Source organism: Sciurus vulgaris (assembly GCF_902686455.1).
Source record: "Sciurus vulgaris genome assembly, chromosome: 16".
Taxonomy (NCBI): Eukaryota; Metazoa; Chordata; class Mammalia; order Rodentia; family Sciuridae; genus Sciurus; species Sciurus vulgaris.
In genome coordinates this window covers 2686746-2711792 of record NC_136477.1, presented here as the reverse complement: position 1 = coordinate 2711792, position 25047 = coordinate 2686746, and the positions used below count along the sequence as shown (strand labels likewise).

Sequence of the window (25047 nt, the reverse complement as noted above, 5' to 3'; positions counted from 1 at the left end):
GGGCCACGGCCCCTCCCGCAGTGGCCGCCGTTCTCACCCTCACCAGCGCCAGCTGCTGCCCTGTGCCCCGGCTCTGCCCTGACCACCAGAGCATCCGTCCGTCTGCATCCCTCGTCCAGCCCAAGTGCCCAGCCTCCCCACTCGGGGCAGGCACCAGAAGCCAGGCCCAGGTGGTCCTAAGTGGCATCTTCCTCCTCGCAGGACACACAGCCGCCTCTGAAGTCAGCTGTTGCAGGGGAGGGGAGAGACTCTGGGGTGTCACTCACTTCCCCACCCCAACACAGAAAAGGGCACAGAATGCACAGGCCTTGGTGGCTTCACCTTGACCGTTTTATTTGCATTTTTAAAAAACAATTAAATTAGAATACAAATATTAGAAAACAGCGGCCTGGCTGCGGGCGGGCGAGGGAGGGGGTGCCGGCAGGAGTTCGTACAGCAGGACGGACCTGCCCTCGCCCTGCGGCCCGGCCCGCGCCCGGTCTTGCCTCCTGACCAGGGAGCTCTGTTCGGAGCTGAGGGCGGCGGGGAGGGCACCACCGGCTGCCTCCGGGGCCCCTGCTGGAAGAGCCAGGCTCCAGGGTGGGGCCGGGCGAGCCTCCGACCTGTCGGGAAACCCAGGAGCGGGAAGGGAGAGGAACCAACCCAAATCAAGAGACCTGCCGCCCTCGGCCGCGACGCCCTCCCTGCCTGATGGCCCCGTGGACATCTGTGCTGTTCCGTAGGGAAGTTAACCTGAATTGGAGTTACCGAGGTAGCTGGCTAGAAAACGGACCCCCCCACGCCACACGGTGCCGCACCCGGGGCCCTGCCTCCCTGGGGAGGCCCTGGCCTCGCGCCGGGTCTTCGGATACCAAGTTATTGCACTTTCAAAAATACAACCCATCTGTGGCGCCCCCGCCCATGGCTTCTAAGCTCCGCGCTCGCCGAGGGCGCAGCGAGGTCTCCAGGCGAGGACGCGTCGCAGAGAGCAAAGCAAGGGGACAGGCGCACATCCGTGGCCACGGTGGTCGCCGGGCCCAGCTGGAATGGTCGCGGGAGGTTCCTCGCCCTCCCCCCGCAGCCCCTGCTCTCCCGGCGGGACTTGTTACGAGTTCGTCTTTCCGTCTGTTTCATTTTTCTTTTTTTCGTTTTTGTACTTTTTTTTTTTTTTTTTTTTGTCATTTTACTTTTTTTTAATCCCCCGAGAGGAGAGTCCAGAGGTACAGGAGCCAGGAGCCAGGGAAGGGTGGAGAAAACAAACCAACATGGAAAGAAAAGAGAAACTGCTGCTCCCGCTGCGCCCGGCCGCCCGCCCTCCGCGTGGTCAGCACCAGGAAAGTTGCGTGTCGCGTGGTCGGTGGTCAGCAGGCTGGAACCAGGCCCTTCTGGAAGGGGCAGCGGCGCTTGGGCCGGGGTCCCTCCTCGTCCTCGTCCTCGTCCTCATCGTCGTCCTCCTCCTCCGAGGATGACGAGCTGTCCAGCGTGAGGTCCACCACGTCAGCTCCGGGCTTCCCATTCTCCACACTGCCAACCAAGGCCGCCCCGCTGCCCGCACTGCCCAGGGTGCTGCTGCTGCCGCCGCCGCCGCCGCCACCGCCACCACCGTTGACGCTAGGGGTGGGCAGGAGCCCAGCAGCGTCCGAGGTCCCTGCGGGCAACAGGGACACAGGGGGACACAGTTGTTCGGGATGCTGCTGACGAGCACCGCAGGGAAGCCGAGGCAGCCGAGGCAGCCGCGGGCGCAGGGGCAGGGACGGCAGGGTGGACTCACCGAGCACCAGGATGGGGCCCTGGGGGCTGCAGCTCCGCTCCTTCTCGGCGCGGATGGGGCACCAGGAGCCGTCCACCAGGTACTCGATCTCGTCCGCGTCCTCACACTCGCTCAGGATCTTCGAGAGGAGCCTGGGCGAGGCAGGCGGGTGACGCCAGGCTGGGTCACACCCCGGACCCTCCTTCCCGCCACAGGACTTGCCAGGGCACCGCCCTCTGCAGAGGTGGTCTCGAGACAGCACCAACGGGCCCCGGGGCTCAAGGGTCCCTGGGCACTGGGGACCTTCTGCACAGGCCTGAAAGCGTGGCCGCAGGCGGCCTGCAGGCACCTGCTTAGCAGCACAGGCACAGACGGGCGGCCCTTTCCCAGTCACCCTGGAGGGTGGCAAGGGGGCCTGCTGCCCCACTGGAGCTCCACCCTGGGGCTGGGCAGATGCCCCCACTTCCGGAAGAGGAAGCAGCTTGAGCGGGGCAGCCCGAGGTGCCGAGTGAGGCCAGAGCCTGTACGCGCCCGGGCCTCCTGGTGGCACTGCTCAGGCCGCGAGGAGCCTGAGGGTCGAGGGAGGTGCAGTGGCTCCGGGCTCAGCGGCTGTGGGGACAGGGCTGCCTCACTCCCACTGTCCCCGAAGGGTATGGTACACGCTGTACACTGCGTCCCTCTACACGGGGACCTTCCCGCCCCAGTTCACAGAAGGGAAACAGAGGCCCTGGCAGGGACAAGAGCCTAAGGTCACAACACTGGACAGCAGGCTCCAGTTCCAGTTCTGCCCATCACGTCCCACAACCCATGCAGGGCACACCAGCTGCTGCGCCCTGGCCACGTGGGAGAGGCCTGGTCCCACCTGGGGTCACTTCCACCCTGCCCCTGCCACCCGCGGGCCAGGGTCACTGGAGTGTGGAAGGCTCTGTGTGTAGCGCGGCTCCCGCCAGGGGAGCCCCGACTCCGCCTCTGGGCCCCCAGCCCTCTTCCTGCTCTCCTGCAGCAGTCCCCCCGCCGTGTGTTCCCTGAGCAGGCTCCACAGTCCCTCGGGGACCCAGGATCCACCTGGTACAGGTCTGGAACAGACGGGGGCAGAGCCCTCCAGGAACCTCCAGGCTGTGTGGCAACACCGGGGCCTGGTGGCCAGGACCAGGCCCTGCAGGGCACAGCACCTGACCCAGCGATGGAGCCACGGCTGCTCTGAGCTGACCACGGGCTCCAGGCCTGGGGGAAAGGCGGATGGTGGACCGCGCAGCCACCAGGTTGGAACGGAGCGACCACTCAGGTCCAGCCCGCGTGACTGGTCCCAGGGGCCTCCTCACTCCACTTGGAGGCCAGCAGCTAGGCCCTTCCAGGAAGGCTCAGAACCGGCCAGACCTGGCTTCAAGTCACCGCAGCCCAGCCACCTGCAAGGTATGGGGTAGGGCCCGGGGCTGGTGGCAGTGGCTGAGCCTCAGTCTCCTCCTGGATCAGTGGGAGCAGCCTGGGGTGTGGCTCGATGGTGGACCCCTGCCCCACGCCCAAGGCCCTGGGCTCCCCTCCGCACCACAGCACAACAGGCGGAGACGAGTCTGAGGCAGGGCAGGCCCTCCGGCAGGGGGTCCGACCCGTGACCTCCACAGCCCACAGTGGCTCTGGGGACAGGAAGGGGCGGACAGCACCTGGCAGGAACCACCTCAGGTGCCAGGGACAACTGAGCTTAGTTTCTGGAAACCTAAGACCTAAGCAAGCTTCCCATCTGGGCAGAGAAGCACACCCTAGCCTCAGGGGTGGCAGAGGGAGGGCCTGCTGGCCAGTCCCAGGCTAGTGTCACCAGGAAAGGGTGGGGCGTGACCAGCAGTTATTGGCCTGCCTTCCACCTTCCCGCTGGGGACTCCCCGGCAGCCTCGTGGCTGGCCTTGCAGGTGCCATCTCAGGTGGAAAAGCCAAGCACGCACCTCCCTCCCAAGGCCACGGTCACACAGGCCTGTCCAGTAAAGGCTCTGCCAGTCCCACAGGGAGCAACGGGCCTTTCGCACCTGCATGCTCAGGGCTGGGCTGCCGAGGCTGGGCAGGCTCTCCAGAGTCACCAGCAACTGGCTCCACTCCGCACACCAGGATCCAAGGAAACGAGGGGCTGGCCCAGCACAGCGCCCAGCTGCCTCTGGGCCCCAGGACTCACCCGTCAATGATGAGCTGGTCGTAGGGGGCTGGCTTGTCACACACCGGGCACATCCAGGTGGGCTTTTTCTCATTCATCTGCAGGTAGAAGACTGCATCGAAGCACTGCAGGTGTGCACAGGTCTCCGCCCGGCAGGGCACCGAGAGCCGCATCTTCACCAGCTGTGGGGAGGGCGGGTTGAGCAGCCGCGGGGCCCTGGCCATGCTGTTCCACCCACTCCCTGCCATGAGCACCCAGGGGACCTGGGCCGAACCCCCTGCCCTCCTGTGCTCCCACGCCAGCTGCATGTCACCACCCAGGTGGAGATGGAGGAAGCCCAGGGCCATGCGGCTCTGGGAGGGGAGCGACTAGGGGCGATCTGCTTGCTCACCGGGCAGATGAGGGATACCCGCACACCGGTGGTGGCGATCTCGCTGTCAGGATCCAGGCGCAGCTTCTCCTTGACTGTGAGGAGGGGACAGAGGACAGTGTTAGAGGGGAGGAGACAGGCAGCCTGGGTCACAGCCCACAGAATGCACTCATTTCTAGAAGAGGCTTCCCTGGTGGGGACCCAGGCTGGGCCGCAGACTTGGGGCTGCAAAGAGCGTCTGAAAGAGGCCCCAGGGCCCAGGCCATGCCCAGCCAGCAAGCACTAGCAAGGTCTCCTCACCTGCAGGGCTCCTATCTCCTATTTTGGAGAGATCCTGGCAGCACCCAGCACCTACAGAGCATCCGCTGTGACTGCTATTCTGCCACCAGCACACCTGCCAAGGCGTGGCGGAGACCCAACCTGAGGCCAGGCGGCATTTGTGCACAGTATGCAGCAGCCTGGAAAGAGGGCTCACGGGAGCCACACAGGCTGTAGGAAGGCCATGGAGGACCCATGAGTGGCTCCCAGACGCTCCTGCACCCACCCTGCTCAGGGCGGTAGGAGTCAGCACGACCACACCCCGTCCAGAAAGCTCGCAGGAGGCTGTCCTCAGGCCCCCGGAAGCCATCTCCTCTGCCCGGGACTCCCTTCCTTCCTTCGGTCCCACACCTGCTTCCTCCTGACCTCAGTCTGTGGGGGCTCAAGCACTCTCCTTCCTCTGAGCGGCCTAAGCCCAGGATCTCTGCAAAGCCCTGGGCACTCAAGGGCTGGGTGGGTAGGCCATGGGGCCAACGGTGCTCGAAGGCTCCTCACCCTGACCTAGGCCCTTGCTGCTCGGCCTCCTACACCCTCCCCTGCTTGAGCAAGCCCCGGAAGGCACTCATACCTCAGTGTGAACTTCCCCCAGGGCCCCAGTGGCTAAGTGCTGGGGACGGACCACCAGACACCAGGCAGACATGAGGGCAGAGGTGTGCATCTGGTTTTAGAACAAAGCCTTCCTGCTCTCTTGTAGGAAGACAGTGTATGTAGCAAGAAGGGCTAAAGTGAGACAGAAGACAGAACTTCCTGGAGAGAGACCCAGTGGTGGAGATGCCACGCCTGTGACTGGCTGTGGGCAGACACCTGCCGCCACGACCCCAAGCGGGGCCCAGGGCTCAAGGGCTTGGCCCCGGAGCTGGGGCTCCTTGCTGGGGGTGGAGGTGAGGAGCAGAGGTGGCAGAGCATGTGCACAGGGCTTGGAGTCGCGGAGCCCTGTGACTCTGCCTCGGTCTCCCTCTGGTCGTGGGACGGGGCTGGGTTACCCACGGGGCTTCCTGTGTGACATCAGGGGCTGTGGGCTATGACTCCTCCCTCAAGGGCTGGGGTGGGCAGAGGGCTTCACGCAGGGAGCCTCCAAGGCCCCTCCCAGGCTGGGAGGCCATGGGGTGGCTGAGAGCTGGGGTACAGCCCAGGGCTATCTGGGCTGGTGCCAGAACCCCGCCCATCTGCAAGGGCCTGGGTTAGAGGGCGGCCCTCACCCAGCTCCTGAGCCGGCTTTCCAGGTGGCACCAGAATCCACAGGCCCCACGGCTGGGCCCCGCCCTGAAACCTGACCCAACAGCCCCTCCAAGGACGGGGCAGCAGAGCCCACCACAGCCCAGTCCCGGCAAGGCAGGCCCAGGAGCCTGTCCAGACGGCATGGTCTGTCCTCAGTCAGACATGACCACTGGAGAGGACAGCAGCTGCCCGGGCCACACGGCTTGAGCACTGCGCCTGGCAGCCCGCAGCACCCGGGAAGCGGCCCTGCTCCTGCCCGCGTTTCAGCAGCTCTAGGTTTTGCTTCTTAAAAATAGCGAACGTCACGAGCACAGGACAGACAGAAAGTGGCCTGTCCTCTGCGCGTCACCCTCGGCCAACTGTGACTCCAGCCTGTCCCAACGCCAGGCCAAAGCCACCCAGGGAAGCCTGAGGGCTCGGCCCCTGTGGACAGCAGCCATGTCCCACCCCAGCACCCTGCACAGGCCTCCTGGCCTCCCTGGTGCCACGACCCACACGGGTGGCTTTCCTCGTGGGGACCCCGGACAGGTCAAGCCCGCCCCTCAGGCCCAGGAGGGAAAGTCCCCAGCAGCCAGGCTCCGCGGGCTCCCCCACAGCTCACCCAGGGCCTTGCAGAGCTCCGGGTGCTTGACCCCGATGGTTTTCAACCTCTGCAGCAGCTCCGCCGAGGTCAGCTGCCGCACCAGGTACAGCGCCACCGAGTAGCTCTGGGGAGAGAGCAGGTGTCAGGGCCAGGCGGGGCCTGGGGGCCAGGGTGGGTGCCGGGCGGCACACTCACCTTGCCGTAGTTGCCCCAGGTGACGGTGATGCGGTTGGTGGCTGAGGACAGGTACATGAGGTGGGTGAGGTTGATGGGCCGGCAGGGCCGCTTGGGCTCCACTCCGGGCTTATTGGAAGGATAGTAGCCCTGCAAGCAGAGCGTTGCTCAGGGCGCCGTGGGGCCAGTGGCACACCTGCCCTCCGCCCCAGCAGCGCAGGCAGCAGGCTCACCGGGACAGAGCAGTAGCTGTGGTTGACCTTCACAGCGATGTTGGGCGGGTACTGGTCCTCCTGAGGGCAGCTGGTGTCCGAGTAGCAGATTCTACAGCAATGACAGGGCGGGGCTGCTCTGGGCGCCATGACTGGGCCGGTGGGGTGGGAAGCGACTGCTGGCCCCACCGACGGTGGCGGGTGGCAGAGGTCGGGTGCGAGGACATGCGGCAGGGTGCACGGGAGTCTGCGGGCTCTTGGGGTGGGGGTGCGGGAGGGCTGTGCCAGGGCGGGGTGGCCGAGGGTGCCCGGGCTGCAGGCACACCTGCCTACCTGAGGACCACCTGCACGGCTTTGACTCCAGGCTGCAGTTCTCTGTGGCACCAAGTCAATCGAGGAGAAAGGAGGGTCAGTGAAGCAGCAGCCCAGCGCCACACCAACTCGCCAACCGGGCACCACCGCCTCTCCCGGGTGATCCAGAGGGCACCCTCGCCGGCATCACCAGCTACCAGGCCCGTGCTGGGAAGATGCCACCCCCCAGGCGAGGGGGCTGAGTGCCCGGGTGGCAGGCTCTGTGCACAGCAGCAGGGGCCGAGCTGGGAGCAGCTGTGGCGGTGCTGCTCGCATCCCAGGAGGGCAGGCCAGGTCGCCTGTGGGCAGTCAACCTCCGTGTCCTCCGGGCTGGACATAAACCCTGACCAGTTTCAAGAGCCAGGATGAGGGCCGGGGCTCACAGTGGGCAGGGATGATGGGTGAGGCCAGACAGAAACCACGGACTCAGCCGTGGACTGTGACCCAGCCCTGCCCAGGCCCACAGGTGAGCCAGGTAGTGACCTCTCCTGCCTTTCCTGCAGCACTGAGGATGGAACCCAGGGCCTCACACGTGACACGCACGCGCTCCGCCTCCAAGCTGCACCCCAGCTGACCTTCCGTCCCGAGGGTGCTGGTCTCTGGAGGACGAAGGGGGTGCAGGGCATGGGCACCCGTCACGCGCAGCCCCCAGTGTGCTTCTGCCTTAGCTGGAGGCAGGGGGGCTCGGAGGGCTCTCGGGGGCCTGGTCCCCACCTGCTACAGCTCAGGTGCCTCACCTGGGCTGAGCCTGCCTCCAGGGGACAACAGGTGATGTCGAAGCACACGTGGTGTCACCACTGGGTAGCTCCAGCTAAGTGGTGGAGGCCAGGGACACTGCTCAGCACCTTATAGCCCAAAGCCACCGGGCCCCCTGTCTACGGCGTCTAAGGGACCCCCATGATGGGGAACGAGGAGTCAATCTCAGGTTGAAGGGTACGTCCTAAAGCTGAGCCTGGGACACGAGGGATGGGGCTCTGGCACGCCTGGGGCCGTGGGCTCTCCTGAGCAGGGCCAGGGCCACCGCCAGACACTGAGGACAGTCCCTGGAGGCTGGGAGGGGCCAGGCACCTGGAGTTCCGGATCAGCTCCACCTGTCGCGGCGTCAAGGCGAAGATGCACGGGCTCTCCTGAAGCTTCTCGCTATTCTGTGGGACTGAAGACGAGTGTGGGTCAGGGCCACATCTGCCCCCAGCCCTGGCCCCACATGCGGCCATGTCTCCGAGGTCCTCTTCAGACCAGGAGACAGGAAGTGGGAAGCCAGCGCCAGCAGGGCCTGTGGATGTGGCAGGGCTGCCCAGGGCCTCTGGTGCAGGAAACTCCATCTCACTCGGGTGTCCGTGCAGGAGGGGAGAACGGCACAGCTGGGCCAGCCCGGCTCTCGCACGTCCTCGGACTCTGGTCCTACCTCAGAGACCACAGGCCTATGGAGACCAGGAAGGCAGCCTCCAAGAGCAGCCACCAAGGCTGCTCACGGTGGGCCCACCCGCGGGGCCCCACTCGAGATTACCAAGCACCTCCTAAGGGGTGGAGCCAGGGGCTGCCCACATCCCTTCCTGCTCCATCACAACCAGAGCCGCAGGGCAGAGAGGGAACCTTTGAGGAACGTGCGCAAACCCCACAGAGCAGCCCTGTGGGCACAGGGCTATAAGAGGGCATCGCTCTGTCCTGTGGTGCTGGGGACAGCCTGGAGGGGCCCACCATGAGCCACACCCCCAGCCCTCTTTATTTTCTATTTTGAGACACAGTCTCACTAAGTGTCCCAGGCTGGCCTTGAACTTGGGATCCTCCTGCCCCAGCCTCCCAAGTAGCTGGATCGCAGCCGCATGCCACAGGGCCTGGCCAGGAAAAGATTTAAGATGAACGTTTTAGGCTTCCTCTATGAGCAGTTAGTAAAGAAGGGTAAACTAAAGACGAAGTCAATGGAAAGAAGAAAATCAAGAAAAAAAATGAAAATCAAACAGGAAAGCTAAACAAAGCCAAAGCTCTTTGTCTTCAGCCAGATTGAGCAATGAAAACAACGGCGTCAACTAAGACCGTCAACTCAGCCACAGAGCAGCGGACCCAGACCCTCAGCCTTCCAGCTCAATGGGGGGGGGGGGGGGGGGTTAGGAGGCTGTACCAGGGATTGAACTCAGGGGCACACAACCACTGAGCCACATCCCCAGCCCTAGTTTGTATTTTATTTTGAGGCAGGGTCTCACTAAGTTGCTTAGTGCCTCGCTGTTGCTGAGGCTGGCTTTGATCTTGTGATCCTCCTGCCTTGGCCTCCCCAGCCGCTGAGATGACAGGCATGTGCCACCGCGCCCGGCTTAGATGCTCTTTCAGGAAGCAGAATGGGGAGGACTTGCCAGCACCCATACGAGGCCTGCACAACCCCGACACCTCCACTTAAAATTTCTTTTTAGCCAGGTGTGGTGGCCACGCTTGTCATCCCAGCTATGCCATAGGCTGAGGTAGGAGGATGGCAAGTTCCAAGCCAGCCTGGGCAGTTTCGTGAGGCCCTGTTTCCCTGAGCCGCAACGCCAGCCTGCCGCCACAGAATGTCTAGGATGGCCCGAGAAGCTGCTGGACTGCAGCCCGGGTGGGACTGAGAGCTGCAGCAGGGCAGGGGCAGCACCCAGACCGTGGGAGGTGCAGCACTTCAGGAGCACGGACTCCCGGCGGAGGACGGCACCACACGGCACGGCCAGGATGAGGCATGCCCATGGCCACATGTCACCCGTAGGTCACCCGGAACGCTCTACCAGCAGGATCCATGCTGCTGACCCATGTGGCCGAAGACACCTGGTTCCCAGACAAGGGATGCGACGCAGCTGTAAGAGAGGTGACAGGTCTGGGGTGCAGGAGCCCCTGCTGTCCTCAACGTCCCAGCAGGAGACACCTCCAGCCACTGCTGCAGGACAGAAGCACCTGTGCAGACAGACCCAGGGCCCCAGCAGACACCCGAGCCGCAGGCGCTCCAGCCCCTGGTGCCGGGTGCTGCGGCACCTGAGGAACCTGAGCTCCTCCTGCAGACTGCCTTTGTTTATTCTGTTTTCTGGTGCCAGGTTTTGAACCTGAGACACTTACGCTGAGCCACTTGCCCAGCCCTTTGAATATTTAGTTTAAGACGGGCTCTTTCCTAAGTTGCTGAGACTGGCCTTGAACTTGCGATCTTCCTGCCCCGGCCTCCCAGGTGGCTGAAACTGCAGGTATGGGCACGGTGCCCAGCTCCCACCGCCCTGTCACCTCGGGGCACTCATGACACCAACAGGCTGTCAATGCTGTGTACGCAGCTGTGCACTGTGCTGCTGAGGGAACAAGGACAAGAGAGATCCTGTACACGTTTAGTGCCAACACCATTTTTCAGCGAAGCTCTTGAAGTGTGGTTGGCTGAAGCGGGGGATGCACACCCCTGGAACTGGAGGAAGACCTTGTGAAGTCTCCCCAAGAGGAGGAGAGGCGTGCGGGCCTGAGCGCGGGCAGCCTGCGTGGCTGGGGAGGTGCTGGAGGCCTCTGCCGCCGCAAGCCCTCAGAACAGGATGCCGTCTTCCCAGGCACCGCGCTGTCTGGCTGAACAACCCCGAGGCTGCCACAGGAGGTGGGCACCCCAGTGGGCAGGAAGGCCCTCTGACGATCAGCTTCTGTGGGACTGGCTCTCATCTGCTAACCCTGCCTAGAACTTTGTGAACCCAGACCATGAGGCTAGGTGACACAGAACAAGGACACACACTCCACTTAAGAGCAGCTCGGTGCTGGGCTGGGTCTCGGGCTTGCCTGGTGCGCGTGACGCACTGGGTTTGATTCTCAGCACTGCATATTAAGTAAAATAAAGGTCCACTGACAACTAAAGAAATATATATATATAAAAAAAAAAAAAAAAAAAAAGAGCAGCTTAGGCCTGCAGCCAAGGCCTGTGCTCCAGGTCCCTTTCTTGGGTGCCCACCACTGGGTCACCGGGTCTGTAGTTAGGGATAGTCATGCCACTGCAGCCAAACCTGATTGCTTGCTGAGGGCCTGGCTGGTCCCTGGGTGAGTGCCACCTAACTGGGGAGGGGGTGCAGACAGGCCCAGATCTGCCCAGGGGTCTTGGGGGGCAATAATTCTGGAAGCAGGAGGGGAGACCTCACGGGTGACACCTGAGCTGGGCCCTGAAGACCAGGCAGGAGATCAAAATGCCACCCCCAACCACTCCACTCTACAGCTGTCTCCTGGGAAGCAGGAGTGGAGGATGGTCCCAGCAGGGGGCTTAGAAGTAGTGAGAAAGGCCTGTGAACCCAGTCACCAAAGACCAAGAATCCTAGTCCATTCCCTGCAGAGCGAGGTGCAGAGCTGGCTGGCACCAGGCCTGGCTCTGGGGCCTTGGGGTCGGCCCTGCGTGCCATCATCTGCTGTCCAGCAGGTCCAGGTCCTGACACTGCCTCCAGAAGCCAGCAGAGGTGAGCTGTCACCTCGGCTGCGGCACAGCCCCGTCCAGAGGGCTGGGATCTTCTCCAAAACCACGTGCCCTCTGCCACCCTGGTCAGAAGCAAGTGTACCCTGCCTGGTGTCCAGGGCCCAACTCAGGCACACCCTGGGCTCCCCTTCCCCTTTGTCCTGCCACACCCACTCCCTTGGCCAGTCCTGGAGGCTTTCCAAACACCACCTGGGGTCCCATCAGGCCCCTGAACTCCCACAAAGAGCTGTAGACGGGGAACCTCCCAGCCACTCAACCCCTGCCCCTCATTCCCATGGCCACTCCCCATCTGATTCTTCAGGGCCAAACCACTCCAGGAGGCTCCTGTCCACATGGACCACAGGCCCAGCCACCCAGTCTCCTCCTCAGGACTCCCATCAGCTGAAGATATGCCGCCTCAGGGCCTTTGCACTCACTGGGCCCTCTTCTGGAACATTCCTCCCCAACCACCTTCATGGCCCTTGTGTCTGCACTTGCACGATGCCACGGAATAAAAGGCTTCTCCGAGGACCACGTACAAAACTGCAGCCCCCACAACCTTGAACTGGAACCAACCGAGCTCCCACAGCCTTCTTTCCTTCTCAGGCCACGTCAGCATGAGGTCCACAGAAGGGGCTGGCCTACGTGTGGGCACACGAAGGCTTGCACACGTGCACCAAGTCAAGGCGCGGGCCTCGAGCACCCAGAAAGCACTTGTGTTGCTACCCTGGCTCCTGCACCGGGGACTGCGAGGCCCATCGGGCAGGGCCAGGACCGACATGAGGCTCATCCCGGGGTTCACATGCATGCTGCCCCTCAGGCTTCTGCACACACTGGGCCTTGTGGCCCAGAACTGGAGAGCAGGAACAGGGATCCCCGATCAGCTGGGCCCAGGCAACCCCCAACCCTCGGGGCCTCTGCTGCAGGAGGGCCTGGAGCCTGCCCTGATGAATACTTAATGCCCGCAGTGCTCCAGGAGAGGCGGCAGGAGTAGCCCCACGCTGGGGCCCTCTTGGGTAGCTGGATTACAGCTGGTAAATCCCTTGCTGTCGCTTGGACTCTACGGTGAACACGTGCGGCATGGCACAAGTTTAAGGGGAAAGGCAACCTAAGATTAAAAGAGAACCCAGGCTGGGCTGGGCTCCGTGGTGCAGCGCTCGCCTGGCAAGCATGGGGCCCTAGGGTCCAGCCTCAGCACCACAGAAAATTAAGATAAGAGTATTGTGTCCACCCACAACTAAAATATTAAAAAAAAAAAAAAAAAAATCCGTTCAGACAGGACCCTCTCCCTCCCAGCCTGAGGTCCCACCTCCAGGCTGATGACCCCACCCTGCCCGCTGCGCACAGACTCCTTGGCTCCTACCAGAGCTCTCTGTGGGCCCGCGCAGTGCCCTCCCACTCCACCCTGCCCAGCAGAGTGCGCCCTTCACCAGAGACCCCAGGGTGCCAAGTGGGTCCTGGATGGCACCCCAGGCAGAACCAGGACATGGTGGGGTCTGGCAGACGGGTAGCACCAATGGTTCCACCCCTGGCAATGTGACCAAGCTGGATAGCGCCGGGACATGGGCTACATCCAGCCCCACTAGGGCCGGGGGTTCAGGACCTGAAGGGGCGAGGACCTTGCCAATCTTGAAACTTGATGTTCAAACCCAGTCCTGGTTGCTGGGCTGCTGGGTGAAGAGCGGCCAGCTGGAGAGTGTGGCCCAGGCTGCTGCTCAGCTCCACATCTTTGCCTGTGCTGTGCCCACCTGTGCCCCAGTCTGCTCCAACCCACCCACATGAGCAAGCCAGGCCCAGGCCTGGGTGCTGAAGGGCGGGGACGGAAGGAAAGGAAAGCTGGGAGGGTGCTCTGCTGCAGCAGCGGGTCGTGAGGGTGGGCTGTCCAGGCCCCTCCCAGAGGCAGTGCCGGGGCAGGACCAAGCCTGGTGTGTGGGGCACAGCAAGGGGCCCGTGTGGCTGCGGCAGAGGGAGGGAAGGGAGGTGTCACAGGGCAGAGGGTGGGCAGGTTCTTGGCAGAGAAGCATGTGGGTCTTCTCTTTCACAAGGTTCCTCAGCTGCCAAGGGGAACCATCACCTGTGGGAAGTGACCACGGAGGCCAGGCGAAGCAGGCGAAGGCGGTAGCCGCAGTGCAGGGGCAGGAGGTGGAGGTGGAGTTGGGCAGGCCCAGGGGCCAGCTTCTCTTCCCCAACCAGGTGGGTCCCCACGAAGGCCAGGGCCTACTACACAGCTGGTGGAACCCACCCTTCTGCTAGCCAGCCCCAGTTCCCAGAGCTAGGGACAGTGCCACAGGATTCCACATGACCACCCAAACTCCAGGGCACAGGACGGATCTAGATGCCCCCGAGGGACCACCAGCCAGGCTGTGCTGGCTGTGACAGCAGGTGGGCCTCTGCTTCTCTGCACCCCCGCACGTCTGCACTGACCATAGGGGAGAATCTCAACATCAAGAAATGATATCAAGAGGCTGGGCTGGGCTCAGTGCTGGAGCGCTTGCCTAGCACATGTGAGGCCCTGGGTTCCATCCTCAGCACCGCATAAAGAAATAAACACGGAAACTAACAGATTGTGCCCATCTACAACTTAAATAAAAAAAAAAAAATGTCAAGCCAGGTGTGGTGGCACACACCTGTAAACCCAGCAACCTGGGAGGCGGAGGCAGGAGGATCACAAGTTCAAGATCAGCCTTGAAAACTTAGTGAGAGCCTGTCACAAAATAAAAAATAAAAAGGGCTGGGGATGGGGCTCAGTGGTTAAGCGCCCTGGGTTAAGTCTCCAATACCATTAAAAAAAGTCAAAAACTGAGGCCAGTTGGGCCTGGGGGCACACTCACAATGCCAGCAACTCAGGCGGCTGAGGCAGGAGGCCTGCAGGCTGGAGGACGGCCTCGGCAGGTGAGCGAGGCAACTCGGCAAGGCCCTACTCTGTTTCAAAATTCAAAATGATAGAATACAAAGACTGGGGATGTAGCTCAGTGGAAAAGCACTCTGTCTTCAATCTCCAGAACAATGGCAAAAAGATAAAAATAAAAATAAAAAAGTAAACAAATTAAGAACCCAAACAAACAACAAAAGCAGAAGAGTTCCCTAGACCCTGGGCAAGCGCAGCCCTCGGGCCGGCCAGCCCCTGGGGTTTCAGGCTGTTGTCCCTCCTCCTGGGGCACCCCACGCTTGGGCCACAATGGCCTCCATTCAGTCCCATGAATGAGCCCTCTCGCCGCCAGGCCTCTGCTCCCAGTGGTTCCTCTGCCTGGAATACACTCCCTGCCCCTCCTCTAGGCTGGCCAATTCCTCAGCCTGGGCGTGTGGGCTGGAGGATGGCCTCTTCCGGGAAGCCCTCCTGTCTACTCCACAGACACAACAAAAGGGCTGCAGACAGTCCCCCAGCCTACACCCCACGCGGGCAAGTAATCCTGCTGGGCAACACCAGGGCAGGGGAATGCCAATACCTTGCCTGGCACTGGGCCCCTCCTGACCAGAGGGCTTCGGAGCCTAGGAAAGGGACACACGTGTGCTCCATACATAGTATGACACCACCAGACCAGAGCTTTCAGCCGTCACTGATGCTGCTACTCCTGGGAAGTCTGGGGTGGCCGTGGCCCAGAGGCCACTCACACTGCCTGCGTGGGGTCTGCTGGTGCTGCTGCAGGTCACTCTGTTGGCAGGGCACTCCCTTCCCCCTGCAGCTCGCGAGGGCGCCTCTTTCACATGCTCTGACACGAGGCTCTGGACCCCTGGTCCTCCCCAGCCCTTCTTGGCTGAGGTCACTGATGGCCTTCTGCCCTAGGCTCACCGGCCACAGGCTCCCCTTGCTGAGGGGGCTGGATTCCAAAGCTGACCTCTCCCAGGAGGCAGTGCAAAGTCCAGGCTGCTGGGAACCAGGTCAGGACAGGGAGGATGGAGCTGGGCTGCTGTGACCTGGGCAGGCCTCCTGACCCCCACAGTGGACCATCTGCCTCCAAGCCCTCGCAGTTCCCAGTCTGCGCTGGCGTCCTCCCTCCCCTGGAGTGATTTATGGCTCCTGTCCTGTGCTGTCCGCCTGCTGCAGTCTCTATCCCAGAGCCAGCCGCAGCTCTTCTGGGGAATCAACTCGAGTGCGTGGGGCTTGTTTGGGCTAGTGGGTCATGGTCAGGGGAAGAGGAAAGGGAAGCTGCAGAGCTGGGCCTCCCGAAGCAGGCAAATCATGGACAGGCTGGGTGTTGGGACAGAGCTGGGTCCTGGAACTTTGGGGACCGCTGCCTTGGATCTAGACTCTGTACCCAAGAACCTTTCCTTAAGGACATGCACAGGGCAGGGGAGTCTAGGGGAGGCAGCGCACCCTGGTGGGAGAAGCCCTCCCAGACTCAGGGCGGATGGGGGAGTGTGGGGAGGAAGGCAGGGCGGGTCGGCCTCTTTGTTCTGACATAAGCAGAATGCTCCTGGAGTAGACAGAGAGTGGGCTCTCCCGGAGGTCAGGTGACCAGATTCTGGGAGACAGGGGCACAGCAATGCATTGTGGGGCGGCAGGAAGCAAGCCCATATTCAGGCAGGAGGTGAGGCTGGCCACCTCCGGTTCAAGTCACCTCCAGCCTGCCACCCCCCCAGCATCCAAGGTGGGGGACCCAGTCTCCCTGTTTCTCAAGTCATTCTCAAGACCTTTGGAGTTCAAAATGCCACTTCGACCTTCAGAACCATCCAGTTCTTCTGGAAGCCAGGAGAACCCCAGGGGAGAATAGCTGCCAGCATCCAGAGTGGACTTCACCAGGGGCCGGTCAGCAAACTTAGAGGAGCCTGGTCCCCACTGCACCCTTGACTCTGGACAGGTGCTGCTGGGCCAACGTGCTTCCTAAGAGGCTCTGCTGGATGGTGGGTCTTCTAGGTGGGCTGCTGAAGTCAAAGCGGCCCTTCTTCCCTTCACTTCCTGCAGCACCAACAGGAGCCAGAGTGCTTCCCACCCAGTCTCACAAGGCCAGGATATCCAAGGGCAGTCAGTGGGAGTGGAGGGGCAGCCTGTACTGCCTCCTGGCTCTGAACTCCAGGGGAGAAGAGGGGTCTGGCTAGAGCTGAAGAGTGCACAATAGAGGGGCCCCTGGTCCTCGCTGGAGGCCTGGCAGGACGCTGGGTCAGCAGGGTGGACATGGAAAGGTCCTGAGCTGCCAGGCCCAGAAAGCCAGGGAGTGTGACCTCTGTGGGCCCAGCTTCAGCAGGCAGATGTAGACTGTGAGGACAGAAGGGGTTGACCGGAAAGTGCAGAGGCAGCAGCAGGACCCTTAGAGCAGGCCACAGGATGGAGGTCCTGCACCCCTAAATGAGGTCCTAGGAAGAACGCCTGTCTCTGCTGCATGCCCAGTGCCTGGCACTGCACTGGGCACCCACCTAGCAGGCTCTCATTTACTTATGTGAATAAACAAATTGGAAAGGGAGATGGAGGCAGTGGGGAGAGACAAAGGGGGGGGTCGCTTAGCATGCTCGGGAACCCAGTAAAAGCTGAGAGCCCAGACATAGGCCCGGTAGAGGCCCTGCACATTCCAATTCCCATCTAGAGGCCTTAGAGGCTGGACACCTACCTACCCAGGAACCTGGGGCCAGCCAGATATCCTTGGCCCTGAACCTCAGGACAGCGACTGGCTGAGCGCAGGGTCAATACCCACTGCAGCCTGTGTGAATGAGGCTTCAGGGAGAGCCCAGAGCTTGCTTACACCATCGTGAACAGAGAGGTTCTGGGCCTGTCTACAGCTGGGTGCAGCAAGATCCTGGCACAGAGCTGCAGATGTCAATGGTGAGGACAATGAAATAAGAGGACCCTGGAACCCTGCTGGTCCCCTCCACCCAACTGTCCAGCCTTAGGCGAGCATGGGGAAGGCTAGCCTTGCCTTGGCCTGAACCTGCTGTCAAAGGACAGTCCTGAGGCTGGTGCCAGAGACAAGAATCTTTGGGAAAAGGAGAGAAAGTCAGACACGGTTTTTCAGTCCCTTTCCCCAAGGACTGAGCAAATGGAAGCCAACCATAGCCTGGCATAGCGCCATCCCACGCTGTACCAGAAGCATCGATGTGAGCAACAAAACAGCCAGAGTGAAGGAATGGCCTGTCCAAGATCAGTTATAAAAAGACTATGGCAGCCAGGTGTGCAGATGCACACCTGCAGGCCCAGTTGTTTGGGAGGCTGAGGTGGGATGATCACTTGAGCTCTCAAGTTCAAGGCTGCAAAAACACAGTGACCCAGTGCCTGACTTTCACACACACGCACACAGATGCACAAGCATGGTTTCCAGCTTGGCCTTGCCTTCACACGTGAGCGCCCTGGCTCTCCCTCCATTTCCGCTTCTCTCCCTGAGAACACATGCTCTAGAACAACAAGACATCGTGTTCGGAGGACGCTCAGGCATCATGCCCAGGGCCACAGGGCATCGCAGCAAGGAACCCAGGCCTGCCGGCAACCACCTGAGGAAGTGGCTCCCCCAGCCCCAGTCAAGCTATCGGGTAAGGCAGTCCTGGCCTGGCAGCACCTGACAGCAGGCTCAGGCTGCACCTCCAGCCCCACAGAGCCTGACAGCGGACTGACACCTGCCACTTAAGCTGCTAGGTTTGGGGCAATCTGTTCATGGCAGCAATCAGAGGCAGTCCCCTTGCCGCCTGGGAAGGAAAGCCCAGGTCCCTCCCTGCTTGCCATGCAAGTCGGCTGCACGGCTGCTGGTGCTGAGTGGGGAGGTGCCACTCACCTAACTCGGTCGGCTTCAGCAGCTCGTCCAGCATGTTGAAGAAGGGCAGCTTCACCAGGCGGACTTCCGGCTTGAGGGTCTTGGCGGGCAAACGTCCAAGTCCGTTTAAGTACTTCCCATAGAGAACGGGGTAGTCAATGTTGGGGCCCGACAAGGGAGTCCTGGGCACTGTGCCGGCCCGGTCGTAGGCCGAGTGCATGGTCAGGGGGTCCAGGGGCCGGTGGGGCTGCGGGCCTGGCTCCGCACTCTTCTTGGCGTAGCGTGTCTCGTAGAGTTCTTTGATCTTCTTGAACAGCTCAGGGCTGCAGTCGAACTGCACCAGCTGCAAGGCCCTGGTGACGAGCTCATGCTTCAGCCCGCTCTTGCTCCGGCCCACGAATCCCAGCAGCATCTGGAGGTCGGAGACTCGGAAACTCATCACCATGTTCTGAAGAAGAGCAACCACACACATGCTCTCAGAGACCGCAGCCCGCGACATCAGGGGTGCCAGGAAGGAGGACTGGAAACCAGGAGTGCTGCAAAGCAACACCCACCCACCGGGACCTGGCCGCTTCTGCTGGCTGCCAGCTCCCCTGCCCCTGGGCCTGAGCCGGCCCCGCCCCCACCGCCCCTCGCAAACTCCTAAGTCCCACCGCTGCAGCAGAGCACCAGGCTCCCCACCCCCAGCTGGTTCAGGTCCCCTCTCCAAGCCTGAAAGCAAGCACCCGGACAGGAACTGGCAATTTCATCCTGCCGTGAACAACCCTGGCAGTTCCTGGCCAGCAAAGGCTGACAACCCCTCCAACTCTCGGTCTTCACGGGCGCGGATAACAATCTGAGCCTCGTGGGGATGCTGGGGGGCACCAGGTGAGGCCAGCCACGTGAAGCCCCCCGCTGCGGCAGCTCCACTCAGCCTCAGCCACTAACACGTTGCCCTGCTGTGGAAGAGCACAGCCATGATTACTTACTGCTGTCACCTGCTGGGGCCACACACCCCTCATGCCCAACTCTGACCCTTAGAACAGCCCTGCCAGGTAGGCAGGAGGTGACCAACAGAGGTGGCACGGGGACCAAGACCTGACCGAGGCTAGGGACAGCTCCTCTCTAATGCCTCCTCCCCACTGGGCACAGACACAGCTGGGTACTGCTGAGGCTTCCCACAGCACCCAGGCGGGGACTCCCCTGAGTGTTGTGGACGCTGGACCAAGTTGTTCCATGGGGTGGCATTCTGGGCCCTACTGGGTGCTAAGCAGCATTCCGGCTCCACCTGCTCCAGGTCAGGAGCTCCCAGTCATGACAGCCACACATGTCCATAGTCACAAGTCCTGGCTGCACGCTGCTGAGGGGCCCAGCAGTCACACAGGCTCACGGCTGGCGCCACAGTAAGGAATGGGGCTCGGCAGGTTCTAGCACTGACTTCCTGGCCAGGTCTCTCTGGCTAAATCAAACAGTCAGAGCTCAGAGGGTCCCAGTGTGTGACTTGGGATTCTCCAGCTCTTGGGGTACTCTCTCTCAGGAGCCTGCCAGCAAGGGCAGTGAGGGTCTCCTGACAGGAACACAAGCCAAGTGTTCTTGAGTGATGGGCCAGGGGTCACCCCTGCTGAGCTCTGAAACCAGCCTGGGATGGATAAAATGTGGTGGAAGAAAGAGACTCCCAGGGGAATGGGAAACAGCGTAAGCTGGTGCACAAGGCCACATGTACCCATGGGAACCAAGGAGCCACTGACACCTGCCTGGGACAGTCGGAGTCAAGAGCTTCTGGAACCCCACCAGGTTTTTACACAGTGGACTGGTTGCCACAAACCTCTGTTCCCAGTCTCTGCCCGCTTAAGAGTGAGGCAGGAGGTTGATGCAGACCTGGAAGCAGGAGCTTGGGTTCCTAGGTGGCCCAGGGCCACTGTCAGGCTCCTGGTTGGTGGCATGAGATGGGAGGGCTATGGGCTTCCTTCAGTTGTACCACAGCAGGGTCCTGCAAAAGGCAGAGGCTGCCGAGGCCCAGAGCCACACAATCAAATGCCTGGCTGCCCAGTCCTCCTGAAAAGCCCCAGTAGCCTTTGCCTGCTGCTGCCTTTCTCCTGTACTGTGTGACACTGTGGCTCTGGACTATCTACTATGTGCCAGGCAACCAGTAGGTCCTTTCCATATTCAGGCCTCCCTGGAACCCACTATCCATCACACAGGTGAGGAAACCCAGGACAAAGAGGGAATCTGTTGGCCCAAGGCTGCCAGAGTGTGTCTGGATCCACAGCCATCAGGCTCCAAAGGTGTCTCCTTCCACCACACCCAGCTACCCAGTGGACCCTAACTCACCAGCGCACTTGTTCCCCAGGGTCCCCAGAGGCTTTGCTCCCCTTGGACTGACTTCCTACCTTGTGCAGAAAGAAAAGGGCTTGCAGATAAAATGTTTCTCCTGGAAGAGACCCAAGTCCTTAAGAGGGAGGGGCAGTGCTGTCAGGTGAGCCCTGACCATGGTGATCCACCAAAGGCCCACAGCCCTGCTGACATCATCCACTGGAGGCCCCACCTGCCAAGGTCCAGCCCCTCCAACCAGCGGGACAGCCCAAGCACAGTGAGCATCCCGCACATCCCTCTCCTGCCATATGCTTGCGACTCAGATTTCTCCACAGCTGCTGCAACCGAGGAGCCTGCCCTTGACACTGAGAAGGGGAATCGTGGGGGGCCCAGGGAAGCAGGGAAGACAAATATTCAGGAAGAAGCCTGGAATGCTCCAAGATCACTTCCTGCCCAGCTTCATCCGGATCCGCCTGCCTGTCAGAACTGTGTTTACAAACAGTGCCAGGCCCGGATGGCAAGCCAAGCTTCAACTCTGGACCTGTTTAGGAACCACATGGACGCCCAGAAAGAGCAGTTATGCGTGGCCTCTGCAGAGTGGGCTCCTCTGAGCCCTGAGGCGGGGAGTAAGACCCCCTCCAGGGAAATGCACATGTGTGCCAACGCTGCAGACTGCACCCCAAACCCTCTTTCAGGTCTCAGTGAAGACTCAAACTTATTTATCAGTAAGTCCCTGCATCCTCCCCTTGGAGCAGCCCTTACATACACCAAACAACAAAATCTCCAGTCAGTCACACGAAGAGCTAGAGAAAGCTCCTGAAAAAAGAGTGCTTTCAATGACATTTAACGTACTTCAAGGCAGCAGCAAGAGACCCCAGGAGACAGAGGCACCCAGGGCCTGGGAAGTTATATAGCAGTCCCAAGCTCCCCTGAGCAGAGGCTCACGGCCTAGGGAACTTAAAAGAAGGGTCAACCTGGCTTAACTGGGATGGGGGAACAGCCACCAGAGGGTCAAGCAGAGTCCATCAGATTGGCTTTCCAGGCCCTGGATGCTATGAGAGTGTAGCCCCAGCCCAGTCAAAGTGGGGTGGGGTCCAAAATTCAGATCTCCACGTCTTCAGAGGAGGTATCTACTTCTCAAAACCCCAGAGAGGAAGTGAAGTGTGTCTGGGAGAGTGCTCTGAGGGAGGTGGGTGGAACCTATAACCACAGAGCCTTTTGGCTCCCATCAGGCAGAGAAGGTCAGAAATAAGGAGAGGAAGGAGTGTGGAGGAAGATGCACTGATGGCTCGAGACTTGGAGATGGGAAGAGCAGAGGGGGCTGGTATCCCACAGCTCCCCAGGAGCAGGAGTCTTGAGCACACTTCTGAAGAAAGAAGGATCAGCAGCAAGGATGCTGGTCCCACATCTGGGTCCCAGGGATGGAGACACTCTAAACTCAGTCCCAAGAGAGTTAAACGAGTTCCCAAGCCAAGACAAGGGCCCAGAGAATGGGGCATCAGCGGTGGCCGCCTAAAGAGACCTATCCTGGAACCACTCAGGGACCCTCCAAAGATCAATATAAGACAACAAGCAACAAACAGAGTCAAAGCAAGGATTTGAGGGTTCTCGGGCTGTGCAAGGTAAGAGGAAGTCTGACCCACCAAGCGGACTTTGTGGGGAGGGAGTTTGAAGATACGATACACAACAGGACCTGGTCCTGGAGTGCGGAGATGAGCGCTCCCCGAAGCAGAGGTGCGCTCCCAAGAGTTCAGAGCGGGCAGGATCCCAGGCTGAGGAGAGCCTGGGAAGACTCTGAACAAGAACGGGGTCGGGGCTCCACCCTGCGGGGAGGCCCAAGGGTGGGCCCCGTGTCCCCTCGGGGTGAGGAGGGGCGGGGCTCTGGGACTGACAGGGAGGCTGAGGCCAGGTTCCAAACCGAACTCGAGGCGCAGACCCCACGAGGACGTAGGCTGTGCGGGCTGGTCTGGGCCCCTGGCTCAGCCACCGGGTGCTGACAGGGGTGACGGAACACCACCTCGGGGTCCGGGGACCCTTCCGGGCAGGGAGTCACGGACCCCAGGCTGGCCTGCACAGCGGGGATATGAAGCCCCTTTACCAGCTCTCGGTGCGAGCGGGGCGAGGACAGACACTACCCACAGCCGAAGAGCCCGGAGCCCTGCTCGGGGAGCGGGGAACCCACCCGCCCCGCTGTCCCGGGGGACCGAGCCTGCAGCGGGGAGGCGCGGCCTTCCTGGGGCGCAGCGACGCCGGGACCGAGCCGCTGGGGTCGGCCGGGACGACCCCGCCTCAAGCCGCGGACCGACCCGGCGGGAACGCCGCGGCCAGGACAGGGGGCCCCGCCCCCGGCCTCCCCGCCCCCCGCCCGCACCCTGCACCCTGGGCCCGCGGGGCCCGGAAGGGCAGCCTTGGGCGGGCCGCGCCGCGCGGCCCCGGGCGGAAGGCGCGGATCTCGGCCCGGCGCCCGGCCCCCGACCCGCCGCCCGCCCGGCCCGGCCGGCGCCGCCGCCACTCACTCACTTTGGCCTCCACCAGCTCCGCCGCCATCTTGGCCACCAGCGTCCCCCGCGCCGGGAGCCCCCAGCCGTCGCGTCACGTGACCGCCCGCCAGTCGCGGGCGGGGCCGCCTCCCGGGCCAATTAGCACCGGCGCGCGCTCCTCCCCACGGCGCGCGCCGCAGTGTACTACGCACGCGCGCGCGGCCGCCGCCCGAGCCTCGAGCCAATCAGATCCGACCGACGTCGAACCCCCTCCCACCTTCCTCGTTTTGCTCGCGGCGACCACGCCCACCCCTGGCGGTATCCGGTTTCTTAAAGGGGCACGAACCCCACGCAGGTGGGGGCGGGGTCGTGTCCAGAGCGAGAGGGCGGTGGTGGCGACTACAATACCGCCAGGTATTAGGATTCCCTGCGCGCGGCGGCTGCCAGGTGCACGCCGGGTCTGCGGGCGGCGCCGTTGGAGGAAGGGACGGTTATTCAGCCGCAGGGTGGCCGGTGCGTGCAGTGGAGAGCCGCGCAGCGCGGTGCAAGCCCCGCGGGTCCCACGCGCCACACATCCGGGTCCTGGAGTGCACGCGGGGCGCGGCTCCGCACCCTCCGGCTGGCCCCCGGCGGGGCGGGCGGGACCCCAGCCCGAGCCCGAGCCCGAGCCCGAGCCCGAGCCCGAGCCCGAGCCCAGCCGCCGCTCCACCTCCAGTCCTGCGCCCACGCCCGCCGTGAACCTGGAATCTCGCCGACCCGGACCCCCCACTCTCCTCGGCGCCCCCGTGCCCGCGAGAAGCGCAGCACAAACTTTGTTTTGTCAAAAGCAGGAAGTTGACGCTAGCTTGTCACCCCAGGCTCTTGCGGGGGAGGCTGGAGAACCCTAAATTCCGGGCAACCTGAGCAATTTAACGAGCCCCCGTCTCAAAATGAAAGGGGCTGGGATGAAGCTCAGTGGTAAAGTGGGTTCAATCCCCGTTACCACCCCCCCAAATAGGGACGAGAACTAGCAGCTTGCTGTCTAGCCAGGTGAAGCGCAGGAAGACCCCGCCGGGTGCACGGCTGTTGCCGACACGTGTTCTTGATTTCGTTATATAGGATTGTGATGAACGGTAAGCTTCACCAGAAGTCGCAGAACTGCGGCTGAGTCTTCTGCCAGTGACAGAGCCTTCACAACAAGTGTGCTGCCGGAAGTCGGTGTCAGTGTGATGTGGTCGACCCAGTTTTCATGTGTAATCTCAAGGGGGAAAGTTCTTTCTATTTTTTGGTTCTGGGGATTGAACCCAGGGGCACATTATACCACTGAACTGCATTCCCAGCCCTATTTTTAGTTTTTATTTTGAGATAGGGCCTCCTCTTAAGTCGCCCAGGCTGGCCTCGCACTTGCCAGTGGCTGGGATGGCAGGGCTGTGCAGCACAGATGGCTCAAGGGGGAACATTCTAGGGAATTTTATCACACGTGGTATCTTATTTATTTATTTGCTTATTTCGTGGTGCTGGGGATGGGGCCCAATCCCCAGGGCTTCCTGCATGCTAGGCGAGTCTTTACTCATGAGCTTCACCTCAAGATGACTTATCCTATCTAATACAATGTTTTGTTTGTTTTTGGTTCCAGGGCTTGAACCCAAGGGTGCTTAACCCCTGAGCCATATCCTCAGCCCCTTTTTATTTTTGCATTTTAGAGACAGGGTCTTCCTAAGTTGCTTAGGCCCTGCTACATTGCTAAGGCTGGTTTTGAACTTGAGACATCCTCTGGAGCTGCCAGGATTAGAGGCTTGTTCCACCCCACCCTACACCAATGCAATGTTATACTGTGTCAGTAGCTATTCTGCTGTATTGTGTAGGGAATAATGACAAGGAAAAAAGTCTATATGTTTAGTACAGATTCAGTTTGTTTATTTATTTACTTACTTTTGGTGCTGGAAATTAAACCCAAAGTCTCAAACAGGATTTGGCCTACCACTGAACTACAATCCCAGTCCCAGATGAAAAAAAAAATTTTTTTTTTGATTCGTGGTTGTTGGAACCCACAGATACAGAGAACCAGTCTGTTTTGTTTTTTTTTTTTCCCTACAGGTAAAATCAGGGTAAT

The 25047-nt window shown here is 61.4% G+C and overlaps 1 protein-coding gene across 2 annotated transcripts; it reads right to left on the bottom strand.

Annotated features, from left to right (window-relative positions):
- Positions 1–312: 312 nt before the first annotated feature.
- On the bottom strand, positions 313–23138 carry PIAS4 (protein inhibitor of activated STAT 4). 2 transcript variants are annotated; one of them, XM_079116039.1, is made up of 12 exons: positions 22996–23013; positions 20041–20152; positions 18205–18631; positions 8164–8248; positions 7078–7119; positions 6766–6856; positions 6554–6682; positions 6377–6482; positions 4261–4334; positions 3891–4051; positions 1751–1881; positions 313–1627 (listed from the first exon to the last, which is right to left on the bottom strand). In XM_079116039.1, exons 3-12 carry the CDS (start codon positions 18626–18628, stop codon positions 1341–1343), a joined length of 1530 nt encoding a protein of 509 aa, XP_078972165.1. In that variant the 5' UTR covers positions 18629–18631; positions 20041–20152; positions 22996–23013; the 3' UTR covers positions 313–1340. The 2 variants fall into 2 exon arrangements, with proteins under 2 accessions (XP_078972165.1, XP_078972164.1); XM_079116038.1 differs by lacking the exon at positions 20041–20152 and having other exon boundaries at positions 22996–23138.
- Between the last annotated feature and the right edge of the window lie 1909 nt (positions 23139–25047).